Source organism: Danio rerio, chromosome 1 (assembly GCF_049306965.1).
Source record: "Danio rerio strain Tuebingen ecotype United States chromosome 1, GRCz12tu, whole genome shotgun sequence".
Lineage (NCBI taxonomy): Eukaryota > Metazoa > Chordata > Actinopteri > Cypriniformes > Danionidae > Danio > Danio rerio.
This window is the reverse complement of record NC_133176.1, coordinates 56,040,301-56,059,321: the sequence shown is the minus strand read 5'-3', so window position 1 is coordinate 56,059,321 and position 19,021 is coordinate 56,040,301. Positions and strand designations below refer to the sequence as shown.

Here is a 19,021-nt window from a genome sequence, read left to right as displayed (position 1 = left end):
CTGGGTTGTCGTAACCCAACACTTAATCAAATATGGACAAACACAATGTTGGGTTAATTTTTTCAATGAAATTCATTCATTCATTTTCTTTTCGGCTTAGCCCCTTTATTTATCTGGGGTCGCCACAGTGGAATGAACCGGATGCAGCGGATGCTCTTCTGCCTGCAACCCACTGTCATTCACACACATACAGTACACTACGGAGAATTTTTAGCTTACCCAATTCACCAGTACTGCATGTCTTTGGACTTGTGGTGGACACCACAGGGAGAACATGCAAACTCCACACAGAAATACCAACTGACCCAGCCGAGTTTTGAACCAACAACCAGAGTTTTGAACCAAGGCAACAGCACTACCAACTGCGCCACCATGTTGCAAAATTTAAATGATGCTTTTTAATGTAATAATTGATTTTGTCCATATTTGTACCAACCTCTTTTCCTTCTAGAGTGTTCTGAAAGCAAATGCAATAATAATACAAACTTAAAAGTGTGAGTTTTTAAAAGCAGTTTTATTTCAAACCAAGCCACATCACCACACAACAGGAAACAAATGAAAACCAGGAAGTGAATTTAATCCATGACACTCATGTGCTTTATCTTCTAATAAATAAATCGTTAATTTTCCTTTGGCTTAGTCTCTTTATTTATCAGAGGGCGTCACATCAGAATGAACCGCCAACTTATCCAGCACATGTTTTACACAGCGGATGCAACCTAGTATTGAGAAACACCCATACATCACGCGGCCATTTTAGTTTATTTAATTCACCTAGAGTGCATGTGTTTGCACTGTGGGGGAAATAACTGGAGCACCAAGAGGAAACCCACACCAAGATGGGGAGAACATGCAAACCCCACACAGAAATGCCAACTAAACCAGTCGGGACTTGAGCTAGCTACCTTCTTGCTGTAAGGCAACAGTGCTCACCACTGAGTCACTGTGTCACCCCCGGCTAAAGACATGTTCAAATCGGTTCAGACGTTGTATTTCAGACATTCGTCTTCAAACAAAAAAAGAAGCTAGTTGATGCAACATTTATGTCAACATTGGACTACGGTGATGTTATCTATATGCATGCTTCGTCTCAAAGTCTGCACGCATTGGATACTGTTTACCATGGTGCACTAAGATTTATATCTAATTTTAAATCTCTTACTCGTCGTTGTGTGCTGTATACTAGGGTAGGTTGGTCTGCTTTGTCCATTCGTAGGCTTAAGCATTGGCATATCCTTGTTTACAAATCTAAACTGGGTTTACTCTCATCATATTTACAGAATAACATAACACAAGTGTGGACTGAGATGGGGGGAAAGGCTTTTAAGTACGCAGCACCCTTCCATGGAATAATCTACAAACAAAGTTGCAGTTTAAAGAGTTGATTCACTAAATGCTTTTAAAAAGAGTATACATGGTTTAGAAGTTGAAACACCGGCTTTTAGATGCTTTGAATAGTTTGTCAGTGTGATTCATGTTAATTGTTTTTTGTTTGTTAGACCCATGTGACATGTGTACTGCCTAATCTCGGCCAGGACACTCTTGTAGAAAAGACTTTTAATCTCAATGTGTATTTCCTGGTAAAATAAAGGTTATAATAAAAATAAAAAACGCTCCTGTGTATAGGACTAGTTTCTTTCACACATTATCCAAATCCTTCTGTTGTGTTTTGACTGTTGTAGCCAGGCCTGGATTGGCTAATCGGGAGGCCTGTTTTTTGGCTGCGACGGTCGGTGGTCCTAGCTGCCTACACTTTCAGCATTTTCACTTTTAGTCATTTATTTGACCACAGCCTCACTTTTTTTATTCATTTGTTTTGCCACAGCCCCATAAGCAAAATGCAGCCTGCAGGTCAATCGACCCCAAACAGCAGCACCTTGGTGAAAATAAGAATTTGAATAATTAATATTAATGAATATTACACCTGCTCAATAAAACATAGATGATTCACTTCATTAATAAGTCTGACATAACTTGATCAGAAATCTAAAAAGGGGAGAATCAACGGTGACAATATAATACTTAGGTGGTCCAGTGGTCAACAACGTTGCATTACAACACTGCCGACCCATGTTTAAACCTCACCTGAACAATTTATTATTATTATTTTTTTTAGTGTTAAGGCAGAAAATACTGTTTAGGTTGCTTATGTACATGTTTTATTTTTAGTGTGACCATCATTACAAAGGACTGGATATCTATAAAGAATTTTGCACAGAATTTATATTCAGATATTGCAAGAAAGGACATTGTGATGTTTTAAAGAATAGTGTGGACCACAGGTGTCAAACTCAGTTCCTAAAGGGCCGCAGCTCTGCACAGTTTAGTTCAACCCTAATTAAACACACCTGATCAAACTAATTGAGTCCTTCAGGCTTGTTTGAAACCTACAGGGTGTTGGAGCAGGGTTGGAACTTAACTGTGTAGGGCTTCGGCCCTCCAGGAATTGAGTTTGACACCGCTGGTGTAGGAGGTTTAGCTACCTTTCATTGTTCTCATATTTATGAAAAACATTTGAAGTTGTAAAGCAGCTGTTTCCTTGAAAAAGACAATCGTGTCATTAGAAACTGAATTGGAAATGATGTTATTTAATATAGTCAGTTGTGAACTGAAGTGGGCTGGTCTAAAGCTTGAAACTCCAGGGCTAAAAAGGAGTCCCACTCTGGTCGTAGCTGTGAAATAAATGAAATCATAAGCGTATATATGGATAATGCAACTGTCATGCGCTCAAAACCTGCTGGAACTACTTTATACCAAAGGCCCTTTAAGCCAAGTAGTTTCACTCGTCGGCCATCTTTAAAATGCCGCTCAGGCAGTATGGGCTTTCTGTTTAAATGGATAAACATCAAATTCTCCAAAATTGCTTGCCAAGCTTATCATTTCATTTCATATTATGAAACAACAATTACATTAAGCAACAACTGTCTCCTTGTGTTCATTTCTAAACGTTTGAGCCACACAAAATCTGCATAAATTTACATCTGGTCAAAGCCCTCCGGAGAAATGTCAGTCGGTAGCGATCGCTGTCTGGTTCTTGTACTGAAAGGCGGGCTTTATTCACCATACAGCGATCGCTGATTGGCTCCTGTGTAGAAGGCGGGGCTTCATTCTCACATTGACAGTTACACTTTTCCCCATTTAAAAGTATAGGAGTGACATGTCTTGTGTATTCTATAGTCTTTGCTTATATCTTCGAATGTTCACCAGCCAATCAGAATCAAGCATTCATTAACATCCTTAGCATAATACAGATTATTAGATATTAAACCTGTGATAAAATCAATATTAATAATCAGATGAATGAATAACTGCGGTTGATTGTTTAAAGAATGATACACTGCCAGCTTTCTGTTGGCGGAGGAGGACGAGCGTTGGAGACCTCAGAGAGAAAGTCCTCTCTGCTCCTGTTGTTGATGATCTGCAGGAGGCCTTGACTCACACGGTAGGTTTTGCTGCTGTCAAAAAGTTTGGCGTCGCTGTGTTCAGTCACATAAACCCTGCTCAGTTTACCATTGCCGTCCTGACGCACAATAATGCGGTCCTTGTTACTGTCAGGTGTATTTCGGCTGTATTTTCCCCTCACATAATCTGGGAGCTCGTCTGCATTTCGGTAATTCAGGTTTCCCACTTCATAGTATGGGAGATTTTGAATGGGCACGATGTGATCTTCATCTTCAATTCTGTTATTAAACTTGTGGAAGCCAAAGTCTCCATTCTCGGGATAGGAGGACTTGGGGATGATTTCCCCGTAACCTATGTCTACATATTCACGAGCAAACCAGTAGAGCAGATTGAGGCCGTGTCTGGGCTCCGGCTGACCGAAGCCTGACTGTTTGAGCTGAGAGAGTTCATTCAGTGTGCCTTTCACCATGATGGAGGATCACTGTGAGGGACAGAAAGAGGAAAAAATATATTAACAGAAAATTATACACTCAAATCATACAAATGCTGGGTTGTTGTAACCCAACGTTGTCGTCAAATTCATGTAAACCAAACCATTGGGTTAAACGTGTGTCTTTTAAATTTTATTAAAATCATAATAAAAAAAACACATGTATATACAGTTGGTCAGAATTATCAGCCCCCTGAATTATTAGACCCACTGTGCATTTTTTTCCCCCAATTTCTGTTTAACGGAGAGATTTTTGTCTACACATTACTACATAATAGTTTTAATAACTCATTTCTAATAACTGATTTATTTTATCTTTGCCATGATGATACCACTTCGATACAGCTTAAAGTGACATTTAAAGGCTTAACTAAATAGGTTAACTAGGCAGGTTAGGGTAATTAGGCAAGTTATTGTATAATAATGGTTTGTTCTGTAGACTATCGAAAAAAAATAGCTTAAAGGGCCTAATAAATTTGACCTTACAATGGCTTTTAAAAAAATTTAAAACTGCTTTTATTCTAGCCTAAATAAAACAAATAAGACTTTCTCCAGAAGAAAAAATATTATCAGACATACTGTGAAAATTTCTTTGCTCTTTTAAACATCATTTAGTAGATATTTAAAAAAAATAAATCAAAGGGGGGCTAATAATTCTTACTACAACTAATATATATATATATATATATATATATATATATATATATATATATATATATATATATATATATATATATATATTGGGTTGACCCCAAAATTACAGTTTGGTCCCCTGAAAAACAGTAAAATGACTAATGGGGGGTGTCAGCCCTTTAATACTGATATAGTATTGTATTTTTAATAATATTAATAATTAAAATGATAGATAATATAAATACACATTTGATCACCCCTATAACGGTTCATACCATTGTGAAGGCATAACCGCACCAGCCAGTTTTTGCAGGAAAATATTCATTCAACAGTCTGAAAGTGCTGATGTAGACCCCCGATTAACATCGAAAGTGTTCAAAAGACAGCCATAATTCAGTGCCTAAAAGTAAGTGAAATTAAATGCATGGTTTGTATTATTTGACCTACAGTAACTTTTAAAACAGTTAATCAGAGAATACTTTAAGGCAGAATACACAAAATATCCCTCAAAACACTGAAAACTTAAATGCTTTTATTAATAAATTAGATGTAATATGAATAAATACATACATTTGTTTCCCTCAAGCATGAATTACACAAACCAACATTACTGAAAAAGTCGAACCCCACAATCGTCAATGTATAATTCGCAAACCGCATAGCTAATAGTTATAGTGTTATAATTCTGTTTCTCAAATAGTAAAAAAAAAACATGTTATTAAGCTCATTATAGCTCACTCTGTGATTATTAAACACAAAAGTTTGTAAGTTGTACCTTACAGATGAAGAGTGCTCCTCCAAGCGTTACAGCAGTGATGATCTGTAGAGAACTGCGTCTCACTGCGCAGCAGAGGAAAGCACAGTATTTGCTCAACTCTTTTTGCAACACACTAACTTCAACAAAAAATAAAAAATGAATGCATTGTCGGGAAATAGAAACTTGAGCAGTTCGGAAAGGAGGGGGTTTCTGGGAAGTTGTTTTAATGTGAACAGATGTTAACTTCATGTCCTGCTCTCTATAGATGGAGATGTTATTCATTCATTCATTTTCCCTGGGCTTAGTCCCTTATCAGGGGTCGCCACAGTGGAATGTACTGCCAACTATTCCAGCGTATGTTTTACCCAGCGGATGGCCTTCCAGCCACAACCCATTACTGGGAAACGCCCATACACACTCATTCACACACACGCACACACTCATACAATATGTAGATTCTTTAATTCACCTACTGTATGTGTATGGACTGTGGGGGAAACTGGAGCATCCAAAATATTCAGATGATTACCAATAGCATATTTATGATGTTTACACAAAAATAGCTCTGTTGTGAGTTATTGTAAATGTAGTGATGCACTACAAAACAAAAATCTTTAAATTAGCAGTTTTCTGTATTTTGTTTTTCATGTTTAAATTTTCCTATTTATTTATGCTTTTTTTTTATGCATTATGGGAGCTTGATCTTCCTTACCACAACTTTTAACCATCAGAAGTTCAGAAAAATAACTTTTATGAACATATTTAATAGTGTAAAGTGATATATTGTCTAGGTTGTTGTTGAATATCTCAGTACAAAAACCTTGTAATAAACACTAAGCACATTTTCTGTTATTTTACAGACCTATTTCTTTCTCTCTCTCTCTCTCTCAATATATATATATATATATGATTTCTTATACACCATATTATTTTAAACTACTAAAATGTCAAAAAAGTCACTTTGTTAAACTTGAGTCATCAACATCAAATGTCGACAGAGCAGAGATCAACACCCTATAATGCAATTCACAACTTTTTCTAAACAGAAGACACTTGTGAAACACAAACCAAGGAAACTCCTACACTGTAAACGATTTCTTGTTAAATCAACAGTAAGTTACTGGCAACAATTATCCAGTAGCTGCTGTATTTCATAAAACGGTAACATTACTGTAATACTAATTACATTAGTATTACATTTACTGTAAAATGTAATACATCATTTTACTGTTGTTGATTTTTACTGTAACACCAATTACAGTAGTGATACACATACTGCAAAACTGAAAACAGTATTTTATTGTACATTTTTACCATGAAGAACTACAGTATTTTAACGTTACTTTCATTATTACTGTATAGTATTTTAGTTATTAAATGTTATTTTATTTTATTTAATAGTGCTACTTTATAATGGGTAAAAATGTTCAAAAATTGCACAAGTGTTATTTTAACTGTTCAAGAAATACAAGAAAAATAAAGAAACTGAAACTTTAACTTCACAATAAAGGTTTATTGTGTAAACCATGCTAAAACAGTAGCAATAATTCAATATAACAAAGCAACAGAACACTAATAAACAATTGATCATTAAAACCAGTCAACAATTAATGCATCAAAAATTATTACAATTTTAAAAACAGGTGAAAATACTGCTACAAGACAGGAAATGATGAAGGCCAAATGATGTGGAAAGGGACAGTGAAAAAGGGCAGCAGCACTTCTGATGATCCTGCAAAAATGACAGGCAAAATCAATCACTGAAGTAAAAACTAATCATCCCTCAAACCATTTAATTCATTCAGAAACGAAACACTGCACTGCTGTTTATATATATATATATATATATATATATATATATATATATATATATATATATATATATATATATATATATATAAACAGTTATAAATATATATAACAGTTTTTTTTAATTGTTTTTGTTGGTGAAATACAGTTTTTTTGTCAATTCACAATTACACTAACGTTAATGGGGAAAAGATCAGCGGGCATTGTTCTTAAAGATTGCTATTCAGGTGTCCACACAGGTGTGTAAAAAATAAAGTCTCATCTTAACTTAATGTCCGACTCTGTATAGCTCGAATATCTGATTCCATGATCACACTACTAGTGCTTCCACGAATTTAAGAGGGGTGAACACAGTTCATTCTCACTTTAAGAGGCTACATATTTAAAATTAAATAAATAAAAATAATCTAATTTAACGTGACTAATGTTAATAAAATACTTTTAGGCTTTTAACACGTATAAATCCACTTCTAACTTACAGATAAGATTGCGTTAGAGAACATGAAAGCCGTGGGTGATTTTTTAAAATAATGCTAATGATGAGTTACTGATATTTGGTTTGCATAAAACAAAGTAATCACTAAGCATTCATTTTTGGCAAAATCTGCAGAGAGGCTTAGCGACACGAGGAAATGTGTTAAAGTTGAGTAGAGAACTAAAGAGCAGTCTAACCTACTTCATGAAATGTTTGTGGTAATATTCTGCGGTCAATTCGTATTACTGTATTTTAATATGCAGCAGTGATGGCATGTCAGCGAGACAAATAAACATTTTATCGAGTCATTTCATACAATTTATTTATTTATTTTTTATACAAACCCTCTAGTGACATTTCCTCAAACTAAATCATCATAACGTTACTGTGCACAGCATCAGTAAAACGTTGAGAATAATTTAAATACTTAATTTTTTAAAACAGTCACTACTGATTAGAAACTAACATTAAATCTAAGCTTACAGAAATCCTGTATGCATGACAATATAAAGATGTATTACTCACTGATGTCGAAGCACTTCCAGGTCATCAGAGATGACAGGACAGAATGTGTGCTATCAAATGAGCTCTTGTGCAGCCTTTGTTGGACATCCAGGTAGTATGTTCACCCACACTGTAAGAAACAAAAACAGAAACAATTTATTAAAATGTGAGGGATAGTAAACATGTTTGGTCTACAGAGAGAAGAAAATGTTTACTTTAAAGCATTGATCCTAATGAATCTATTTCTAAACTACATTTAACCTTATCACGGAAACAGGATTTTTGAGCTTTTAGACCAGGGGTGCTCAACCTTGTTTGCTTTAAATTAGAATTAAAACAATAAATCTCTATGTCAAATAAAATACTTCAGATCTAAATAAAGCAGGTGCTTTTACCTAAAGGTTCCTTCCCTCCAGTTAGTTTGGCTGCAAATACCTCCACATCTGTGCTTTATTCGGTTCTTGTCTTAAGAGTAACTGGTGTCGCATTCCAGGTCCATCACAATCTGGGCTAGAAGGACAATATGACAGAAGACAAGACACATATAAATAAAAGTCTCAGAATAAAATATTTAAAGGAATAGTTTACTATTTTGCCACTATTTACTCCACGTGTTTTAAACTAGTTTCAATTTCTGTTAAACACTGAAGCAGATATTTTTTAAGAATGTTAGTAACCAGTAACTATTGACATCCATATTTGAACCAAATTTCTTTAAAAAATACGAGTTTGTGTTCAACGGAACAAATTAAATATGTAACTATTTTGAAACAAGTGGAGGATGCCAAAGATGCTATTATTTTCATTTTGGGGTGAACTGTCCCTTCAATTCAAGTGTCAAGCAATAGTCATAAAAACTGATGTGTCGCTTGAGGAAAACTAAATCAAGTACCTTCTTTGAACAAGCAGAATCATTATGCCATTGTATTCAGTGATTCTCTTTTACATTTTACCACTATAAAATGATAGCTTCAACATGCAATCCATGTTAAGACAAAAATGAATAGCATAAAATAACATATTGAACTAAACTTACAGTTTCCAGGCTGTTTGAAAAAAAAAAAAACACATATGCCCAGTAAAATTGCTAATAAACACAAAGACAACAGTTATAGAAAAAAATGTTTGTCTAATATTTACTCAGCACTTGGTAGGCAAATAGCATAGCCGTGGCTGTTTTAACACCAGATGTTTTTTTTTACTTAAAGTTTTCTTAGGAACTGCTGGAAGAAGAAAAAGAGGTTGTACATGAAACTCCTCACAACAAATCTGTGAACAACTTGACATTTAAAAATCTAATCAAAATGAGGAAGACATCGACATTACCTTGAATAATCAAGTGAGGAGTGATTGGTTGCATCAGTTTTTCAACATCAATTACTGTAGCTGAAAAACAGATAAATATAATAAGAGTAAAATAAGACTTAACATTAATTAATCTAAATCTATGGTACAACCATACCAATCTGTATGGGGTTAAAATACATTTGTACACAAATCATTCCCTGACCCCATCAATTTCTCTTAGATTAGGATGGATATGACTTTGGCTTATATCTGTGTACTCAGAACGTACACTCACCTCAGGTACACCTGAACACCAAAAATTAAATGTACAATTAATGACACACTATACTGTACATCAAGCTCATTAACATTATTGAGAAATAGACAATTAATATGTATTTTGTTAATATTAACGTTAGTTTAAAATTATTCAACTGCATTTAATTTTCAGCTCCATTTAATAAAACAGTTAAGACTCATTTCATTATGAGTTTAGTTTAAATAACTAACTTACAGTTGAAAAATTTTACCAAAATGATAGCTTAGTCATAATGACTAAACGTTATGTGAAGACCAGAGCTTACCTTAACGGTAACGTTAAACGTTTAACTTTTGATGGTGACTTCGCCTTCATCTCAGTGTTGTGCTGAAATAGAGAATTCATTAATGCAGTTACAATAAGTTGAAGTTATGTTTTTCAGGTAACTTAACGTATGGTCAAAAAGTCACTCAAGATAAACTTACTGTATCTAAGTTAATACCTCGCAAACACTACAATGACCGCTTGGCGTCTGTTATTTCTTGTTTAAAATACCGTTTGTTAACGGATAGCGTGACATAACATAAGAACCTACAACTAATGTCACTTGGTTAATTCTTTTAAATTACACACACAATACACAAAAATACTTATAAAACAATCCTTTAACGGACAGAATTTCACTTTAAAACACTTACTGAGGATGAATTCGCTGGATGAAAGACGACAGGTGAATTTCAAATTAGGAGAGCCGTTGCCTGCATGTCGAGTCGTGTCCGTTCGGTTCTATGAATCGGCTCCTTAATGAACAGTAAAGAATCGAATCCGCCTAAAACAGATTCCTTTTTGTATATGATTTATTACTATTTCGTTATACTGCTTGGCACAAGCATTTACTGTATACACTAATTATACACTAATTGCATATTGCTGAATGTGCTTGTGAACACGTGTGATCAAATAATTCCCGAGCAAACGGTTCAATACGATTCAGAGTCGCTCGAGTGCTGAACCGAACCAGTGCAAACGTGATATTGATTACAATATAGTAACATTGTTTTTTATTCACTTTACCAGCGAAATTATTACATATATCTGACCTTGACAATACGAATAAAGTTCGTTTGAAGTGTTTTGAGAATTAATATTTTTTTCTCCCAGAATTCATTTCACATCAACAAGCAAATGGTAATGGCGGATGAGAAAGCCCAGCTAATATAAATATTGCGTTTAATATGTCACGAAATGAAATTTTAACAGTGTTTCATGCGAGAATGTAGTTCTTACAAACTTAAATCTGTGGTTTATTTATAGATATCATGTGTAAATTGTAAGCGTGCTTTGCCGATAGCGGAGATTCTGACCTCCAGGGTGTCCATCATCACTCATGTATCCGGCGAAACGAGGTTATAATCGGCTAGACATGTGAGACTTGCCCCGGTCTTAGATGGCTCTATAATGAATGTGTTATGAAATTTAGTTTTAACCGTTTTTCATGCGGGAATGTAGTTGTTTTAAACTCAAGTCTGTGGTTTATTTATAGAGATGGTGGGTATTTTAAAATATTGTTTTGAAAATGCGGAGATATGTGACCTCCATGGTGATGACGGGTGCCCTAACCTCATGAATCCGTCTAAAGCAGGCTGGTCATTATGACATTTAAGCTAACTTTGGTTTCATGAATCAATTACTTTTGTTCCAGTTTACGTTTTGGTTAAGCACAAAGTTATGTTGATTAAAAATGATTTAATATTTTCATGTTAACCTTATAAAATTAAGGTGCAGTACACCCAAATATGGAAAACCAGGGGACAGCTTTATGCACTGAACAGTCTGAAGAAATAGGTTATTTTATTTTTCTTCACAAAATACTTTGTCAAAAAAAATAAACATAATAAAAATATAAAGTGTGTGTAGAGTTTTTCATGGTCATTTGCAGTACTGTATTTAGATGCACAGTAACTGATTTTTTCCCAAAATTCATTGTAAAATCTGCAGTAGCATACTGTTAATCATGTTCACAGTATGGAAATGTTGAGAATACATTATCATGCTGTGAAAACAGCAATATATACAGTAACACACTGTGCACAGCTTATACAGTAAACAACTGTTGAGAAATGCAGTATAATACCGTGAAAACAACAGAAATCGTTTACAGTGTAATAAACAGATATTTTTACAGCATAGTTACACTCTAAAAAATGCTGGGTCGTCATAACCCAGTGTTGGGCCAAAAAGTGTTATTTAAATTTTATTAGAAAAATCTTTCCAATTTAGGGTTTGTCAATATTTGACCCAACATTTAATGAGTACAATTCTTAGGAAATAATGTGAAATACTTGACTAAACTAGAGGAAAAAAAAAGATTTTACTTCTATGCATCTATACGGTCTATGCATTTCACCCTGACACGTTGAATTGTGTAACTGTACTCTCTGGCAGGATAATAAACTGGTAAAAATCTAGCAATATTTTTGCCAACACAATGCTGTAAGAACAATATGAAGCCAGATAATACATTCACTGATGAATGGAATTGTGTTTCGAATTTACAAATTGGATGTGCATTTTTAATCGTGTTTTAAACTTCTGAATTGGATTTGTGTATTTACAAATCGAGTTTTGAACTTACAAATTGGATTTGTGTATTTACGAATCATGTTTTGAATTTCTAAATTGGGTGTTTTTGAATCCTGTTTTGAACTTGCGAATTGGATTTGTGCATTTATAAATCGTTTTTTGAATTTGCGAATCGTGTTTTGAACTTACGAATTGGATTTGCTTTTAAATCGTGTTTTGAATTTGGGAATTGGATGTGTTTTTGAATCCTGTTTTAAACTGACGAATTGGACTTGTGCATTTATAAATCATGTTTTAAATTTGCGAATTGGATTTGCTTTTAAATCACATTTAAACTTACGAATTAGATTTGCTTTTAAATCGCATTTTGAACTTACGAATTGGATTTGTGTTTTGGAATCCTGTTTTGAACTTACGAATTGGACTTGTGCATTTATAAATCGTGTTTTAAATTTGCGAATTGGATTTACTTTTAAATCGCATTTAAACATACGAATTGGATTTGCTTTTAAATCGCGTTTAAACTTACGAATTGGATTTGCTTTTAAATCGCATTTAAACTTACGAATTGGATTTGCTTTCAAATCGCATTTTGAACTTACGAATTGGATTTGTGTTTACGAACAGTGTTTTGAACGTATGAATTGGATTTTGTACATTTATGAATCGTATTTTGGACTTTCAAATTGGATGTGTATTTTTAAACTGTTTTGAACTTACAAATTTAATTTGTGTATTTACGAACTATGTTTTGAAATTACGTATTGGTTTTGTGTATTTATGTATCGTATTTTAAATTTATGAATTGGATTTGTATTTTTAAATCGTGTTTTGAACTTACAAAATGGATTTTTGAAATGTGAATTGTGTTGCGTTGTATGATTTTTTTTTTTTTTTTTGCAAATTTATTATTTGAGACTGATCTGGCTCCATACTACTAGAAAAGAAAAAAGGAGGAAAAGGAAGAAAAAAAGTTTCAGCAAAAATGCAAGCAAAAGAAAGAAAAACGAAACTTATCCGCCAGCAGCAATCTCATACACAGGCTCAGAAATGACGAGTGCCACAGGGTGTAAAATAATCAAACAGACTTGACATGTTGTGCGTTTGATCAGATCCATTTCAAACCAGCTTTTATTATCATCATCATCATCATCATCATCAGTCAAGGGCGTTTCTGTGCGGCGACACAAAGATCAGAGGCCAAGAGAGGGACAACATGAAGAAAAGAAAAAAAAAAAATCAACAAGACAAATAAAAAGAGACTCAAACAGACTCTGCAGTTATTACTCACTGCCGCATTAACGGAATAAGAGGACGACGGGATAGATATACACATATATAAAATGTCTATTAGTCTGGATCCATAGGAAAACAATAAGCAAATGCTTTTGATATGAGGGAAAACAAAAGCATTGTCAAATCCCATATCAAACAAACCAAAACAAAGATAAAAGTCAAAATAATTATGTTGAACCCTCAAACTACATCAAAATTACCATCATAATTATAACTCTAGCTGTCAGTGTCAGCATTAGAAGAATTGGTATTAATATTCGTCTTCATTATTTGATATATATATATTTATATATACACAAATATTTGCAATGTTTTTTGCAAACTGTTGTATTTTCGTCTTTTTTTTCCACGCATGTGTTTTAAGTACACTTGAAAATAAAATGCGATTTTTCTTTTTTTTTGTTTCACTGGAATATACAACAAACCCCAAATACGTCACGCATGATCTCACACACATACATACATACTCCCTTGACCTCACGTGTCCACTTGGAACACACACACACACACACACACACACACACACACACACACACACACACACACACACACACACACACACACACACACACACACACACACACACACACACACGAGTGCCTCAGTTTGTGGACATTCTTCTTCTTTCCACATGACCATAATGCATCTGCATAAAAAAACAATCAGCTGGCTTTACTTAAATAAAATTAGTAAACCCAACAGCTTAACATTACTAAGTAGATGAACTAAGTGCACTGTAAAAAGTGATTAATTAAAATAAACAAGTAAACCCACTGCCTTAAAAATGACAAGTTGATCTTACTCTTTAAGCTAGTACTAAAAAGTACTATCAAGTTTTTCTGTTGTAACTTAAAACTGTTAAAGTTGTCTTAACATAATTTTTGTAATGATGCACACAGGACATTTACTTCATAATTTGAAGTTAACTAATCACTTTTAACAATGTGGATAATTACAAAAATGAAGATGTCAACTTAATAATAATGAGTTACTAGTTTACTTAGTGAAGTCCAATTGTCTCTTTTAAAGCAGTGGGTTTACTGGCTTTTTAAAGTAATAACCACCTTTTGCAGTGTGTGTTCAGGCGAAAGGGAAACACAAATAAACAGGTAGTTTGCATTAGCAACTCAGTTTAAACTGCTACATTGATGCTTTCATTTAAAAAAGCATGAAAATGCCTTGTAAGCATCGACATGTATGCTGTTCTGGAGGTTATAAACACTCGCTTAAAACATTCGCTAGTCATTTTATGCATAATTTCAGCAGCTGTTAATAAGAAATCGGAATTACTATCCTTAGAACGGACTATGCAGATGTGATGGGATTTAAAGGAATAGTAAATGCAGATATTAAAGTGATGCCATTATTTATTTGCCCTTTTAACCCCAAACTTTCTGTTGAAAAGCTCCAAAAATAACAACTTATTTAACAACAAGAGACGTAAGTGTGTGTTATATTTCATGTAACATGATGGAATACTGAGAGAAATATACTGATATTTAGGTTAGTGTTCATTGATGATCTTATAAGCAAATGGTTGGGATAATGGTGCGAATGTTCAAGAATAACTGGCTCTAAAAAACACCACTGGATGTCATGACTGGTGTAACTATGCATTATATTTCAAGGGTTTCAAGTAAGCTGTTGGCTTGAAGGGATAGTTTACCCAAAAATGAAAATGAAAAAAGGTAAATGTTTTAATTTCCTCATCCTTCACTTGTTCCAAACCTGTTTTAGTTTCTTTCCCCTGTTTAACGTAAAAGGAAGTTAAACTGAAGAATGTTTGACAAAAACAAGTCATATTTGTTCCTACTATAGATGTGAATGGCTGTTTTTCCCCAACATTTTTCAGAATGTCTTGTTTCGTGTCCAACAGAAGAAAGACATTCATACGTTTAGAACTGCTTGAGTGTAAGTAAATGCAGAGTAGTTTCATTTTTGGGTGAACTGCTCCTTTAAGTACTACAATAGCCTAGTGTGAGGATAAAAAGACTGAAATCCGTGGGTCTATTGATTAACTGTAAATATGCAGATTTTTAGTTATGAACTTGCAGTCCTGTAGTGAAGTTAGAAATGTAAGAATTTCATAAACCTGCAATTATGTGGAAACAAAAAGTCAGAACTGGAGATGCAAATGCAGAATACCGAGAAAAAGGACATAAGTCTAAGAAAAGAAGCCAAACTCTGAAGAAAATAAGTATATTCTGATGCTGAGAAAGTCTATTATCCTCACAATTGACAAAGTGTCTCAATTCTGAAAAAAGAAAAATAGAGAGGAAAAAAGTCAGAATTGTGAGATAAAAATGCAGAATTCAGAGAAAACAGAAAAATATAAAGGGGGAAAAAGCGTTCATTTGTTGTGTTAAAAAGTCTCAAAATTTATAATTAAGAACAAAAAGGATGCAAATTTGTGCAAGTGTAAAGCCAAAAAGCACGGCAACTTGAACAAGTGTAGAATTCCTCACACAAAACTATTATGTATAATCAAAAGACTTGAAAACTAGCACCATTTCATGACACTATTTTCATGTGTTTTTTGAGCTTGTCACAACACTTGAGTTCAAAACTGTTGCATACTGTACCTCACCCAAAAAAAATCAAGTGGCAAGTAACCAATGACATCTTAATCATATTTGCACAAACTCACCCGGGCCGCCTCCCTTCTTTTATCTCTCATCCAACAAACCGCTGTTATTATTTGCACAAACTATTCCTTTAAAATCCACAAACCAAGGCCAACTCTGACACTCTCACCAAAAGGAAAGATCACTACAGCGCTTCACTAAACTCACTCGCACATTCAAAAACACATACACACACTTGTGTACATGGTTTACAGGGACACTCCATAGGCGTAACATATTTTATACAGTAAAATACACTTATTGTATGGCCTTACCAAAACCCAACTCTTACAGGAAACCCCTTTGAATGCCTGAAGACCTCATTAAGTATGATTTTCAAGTGTTTTGAATTACAGGGACCACCTTAATAGAGTACAACCAAGTCAATATACAACTCAGTGTCCCTGTAAACCACAAATACACAGCTTCACTAAACTCACGTTTACTAACACATACTTGTATACATGGTTTACAGGGACACACTAAAGGCGTAATGTATTTTATACAGTAGAAAACATTTATTTAATGGCCTTACCAAAACCCAACTTTTACAGGAAACCCCTTTGAATGTCTAAAGACCTCATTATTAAGTATGATTTTCAAGTGTTTTGAATTACAGGGACCACTTTAGTGTTCAACTAAGTCATTATGCAACTCAGTGTCCCTGTAAACCCTGTATACATCGCTTCACTTAACTCACTCGCCCGTTTACTAACACACACACACACACACACATCTATACATGATTTACAGGGACACTCTATAGGCGGAATGTATTTTATACAGTAGAAAACACTAATTTTATGGTCTTACCAAAATCCAACCACATTAAGACCACATTCAGTATGATTTTCAAGTGTTTGTATTACAGGGACAACATTAATAGAGTACAAATAAGTCATTATACAACTCAGTGTCCCTGTAAACCCTGTATACAGCGCTTCACCCAACTCACATGTTTACAAACACGCACATACTTGTATACATGGTTTACAGGGACACTCTATAGGTGTAATGTATTTTATACAGCAGAAACACTTATTTTATGGCCTTACCAAAACCCAACCCTTACAGGAAACCCCCCTTTGAATGTCTAAAGACCTCATAAGGTATGATTTTTTAAGTGTTTTGTATTACAGGGACAACATTAATAAAGTACAACTAAGTCATTATACAACTCAGTGTCCTTGTAAACCCTGTATACAGCGCTTCACTTAACTCACTCGCACATTTACTAACACACTCATACATCTATACATGATTTACAGGGACACTCTATAGGCGTAATGTATTTTATACAGCAGAAACACTTTTTTTATGGCCTTACCTTACAGGAAACCCCTTTGAATTTCAAAAGACCACTTTAGCATGATTTCCAAGTGTTTTGAATTACAGAGACCTCTTTAATAGAGTCATTATACAGCTCAGTGTCCCTGTAAACCACATAGACACACATATACAAACAAACACGCCTCCATATTCGCCTGCACGTTTAAGGTGACATCCACAGCCTGAGGAAGACATGTGGAGCAGGGAAAGGATATGTTTTCCTAATGCTAGCATCAGCCGAACCACTAATAATCCAGTGAACACGAGGAAAAGAGACGCACAGTGGATTTGGTGGCGTCGGGTGAATGTCCCGAAACCATTTCAAGGTCCCTTATTGTCCACTGAGTAGAACATGGCTGGCGAAAGAGAGGACGTGTATCTTGATATACTACGATACGGGAAAAAGAGAAGGGTCTTTTGAGTTGTTTTTATTGGGGAAATGGCGAAGGGTGTTGTGGGTCGTGTGCGTGATTTGGAGATCAGAAGATATCTGGGCAGGAGTCCCAGTTTCCCTGCTCTTTTGTCTCCCAGTATCCTCCTCTGTAGATGTGCGTGGGCTCTCCGGTCATCGGATCCACACACCGATCGAACCACATCGCCTTATAGCTGTCCTGGTGTCCGCCTGATTGGAAAATAAACACACAAGTCATTTAAATAGTAGGTGCACGAGTCTATTCAGTAGACGTATGCCGATATTATTATCGTGATAATACATCAGTAATGTGGGCACTTTTAAATAAAGTGAATTAACTTATTGTTAAAACTTTGCAGTGTATTTTAACAATATTCAGAGAGCTAGAAATCATAATAGGTGATTTATATACAAAGGTTACCATTTTAAAGCTAATCTAACCTACAAATTGACTATTTATAGACCTTTAACTCATTGATATGGTGATACTGATATTAGGTTGCATTTGTTAACATCAGTTAATTTAATTAAGATAGATGTAAAGACAACTACAAAACATTAGCTGATTTCTTAGTTGATGCCTGATAATAATGCATTCAAATCTAAATTTGTTATTAAATTAAACTAATTTTAATCTAAACTTAATAACTGAAAGTCAGATAGCAAGAAGACATAATAGGTGATTTATATCCAACCATTAACATTTGAACGTTAACTAGGCCTACAAATTGACTATTTATAGGCCTTTAATTCAATGACACTGTATAGTAAGGTTGCATTTGTTAACACTGGTTAATTTAATTAACGTCAATGTACAGACAACTACAAAACATTAGGTGATTTCTTAGTTTAATGCCTGATAATAATGCAATAAAATCAACATTTGTTAATTAAACCAATTTTAATCTAAAGTTAATCAGTAATAATATCCAGATAGCTAGATGAAATCATCGGTGATTTATCTCCAAACATTAACATTTTACCGTTAATCTGACCTACAAATTGACTATTTATAGGACTTTATTTTGTTGACACTGTTTATTAAATTTGCATTTGTTACACTGGTTATTTTAATCAAAGTCAATTTAAAGACAACTACGAAACATTAGGTGATTTCTTAGTTAATGCCAGATAATAATGCATTCAAATCAAAATGTGTTA

General features: G+C 34.2%; 2 protein-coding genes and 1 long non-coding RNA gene across 55 annotated transcripts in view; all 3 read right to left on the bottom strand.

The window, feature by feature from the left end:
- Positions 1–496: 496 nt before the first annotated feature.
- On the bottom strand, positions 497–5,670 carry LOC558721 (uncharacterized). 2 transcript variants are annotated; one of them, XM_068221786.2, is made up of 3 exons: positions 5,301–5,652; positions 4,801–4,925; positions 497–3,883 (listed from the first exon to the last, which is right to left on the bottom strand). In XM_068221786.2, the coding sequence occupies exon 3, from the start codon at positions 3,869–3,871 to the stop codon at positions 3,323–3,325; it is 549 nt and encodes a 182-aa protein (XP_068077887.1). In that variant the 5' UTR covers positions 3,872–3,883; positions 4,801–4,925; positions 5,301–5,652; the 3' UTR covers positions 497–3,322. The 2 variants fall into 2 exon arrangements, with proteins under 2 accessions (XP_068077887.1, XP_003197778.1); XM_003197730.7 differs by lacking the exon at positions 4,801–4,925 and having other exon boundaries at positions 5,301–5,670.
- A 1,114-nt stretch (positions 5,671–6,784) lies between these two features.
- On the bottom strand, positions 6,785–10,558 carry LOC137495825 (uncharacterized). Of its 2 annotated transcripts, XR_012382248.1 has the most exons (6): positions 10,315–10,558; positions 9,942–10,003; positions 9,397–9,456; positions 8,466–8,580; positions 8,092–8,200; positions 6,785–7,014 (listed from the first exon to the last, which is right to left on the bottom strand). It is a non-coding gene; the product is annotated as an uncharacterized lncRNA (long non-coding RNA). The 2 variants fall into 2 exon arrangements; XR_011015821.2 differs by lacking the exons at positions 9,942–10,003; positions 10,315–10,558 and having other exon boundaries at positions 9,397–9,485.
- A 2,735-nt stretch (positions 10,559–13,293) lies between these two features.
- The window catches only part of osbp (oxysterol binding protein), a 41,571-nt gene continuing 35,843 nt past the window's right edge, over positions 13,294–19,021 (bottom strand). For 50 of the 51 annotated variants that reach the window (XM_073947394.1, XM_073947471.1, XM_073947521.1 and 47 more), the window contains one exon: positions 13,294–18,070. In XM_073947394.1, coding sequence (XP_073803495.1) covers positions 17,928–18,070 — 143 coding nt within the window. In that variant the 3' untranslated portion in view covers positions 13,294–17,927. The remainder of the gene's footprint in view (positions 18,071–19,021) is intronic. The other variant, NM_001145585.1, reaches the window with a different exon arrangement.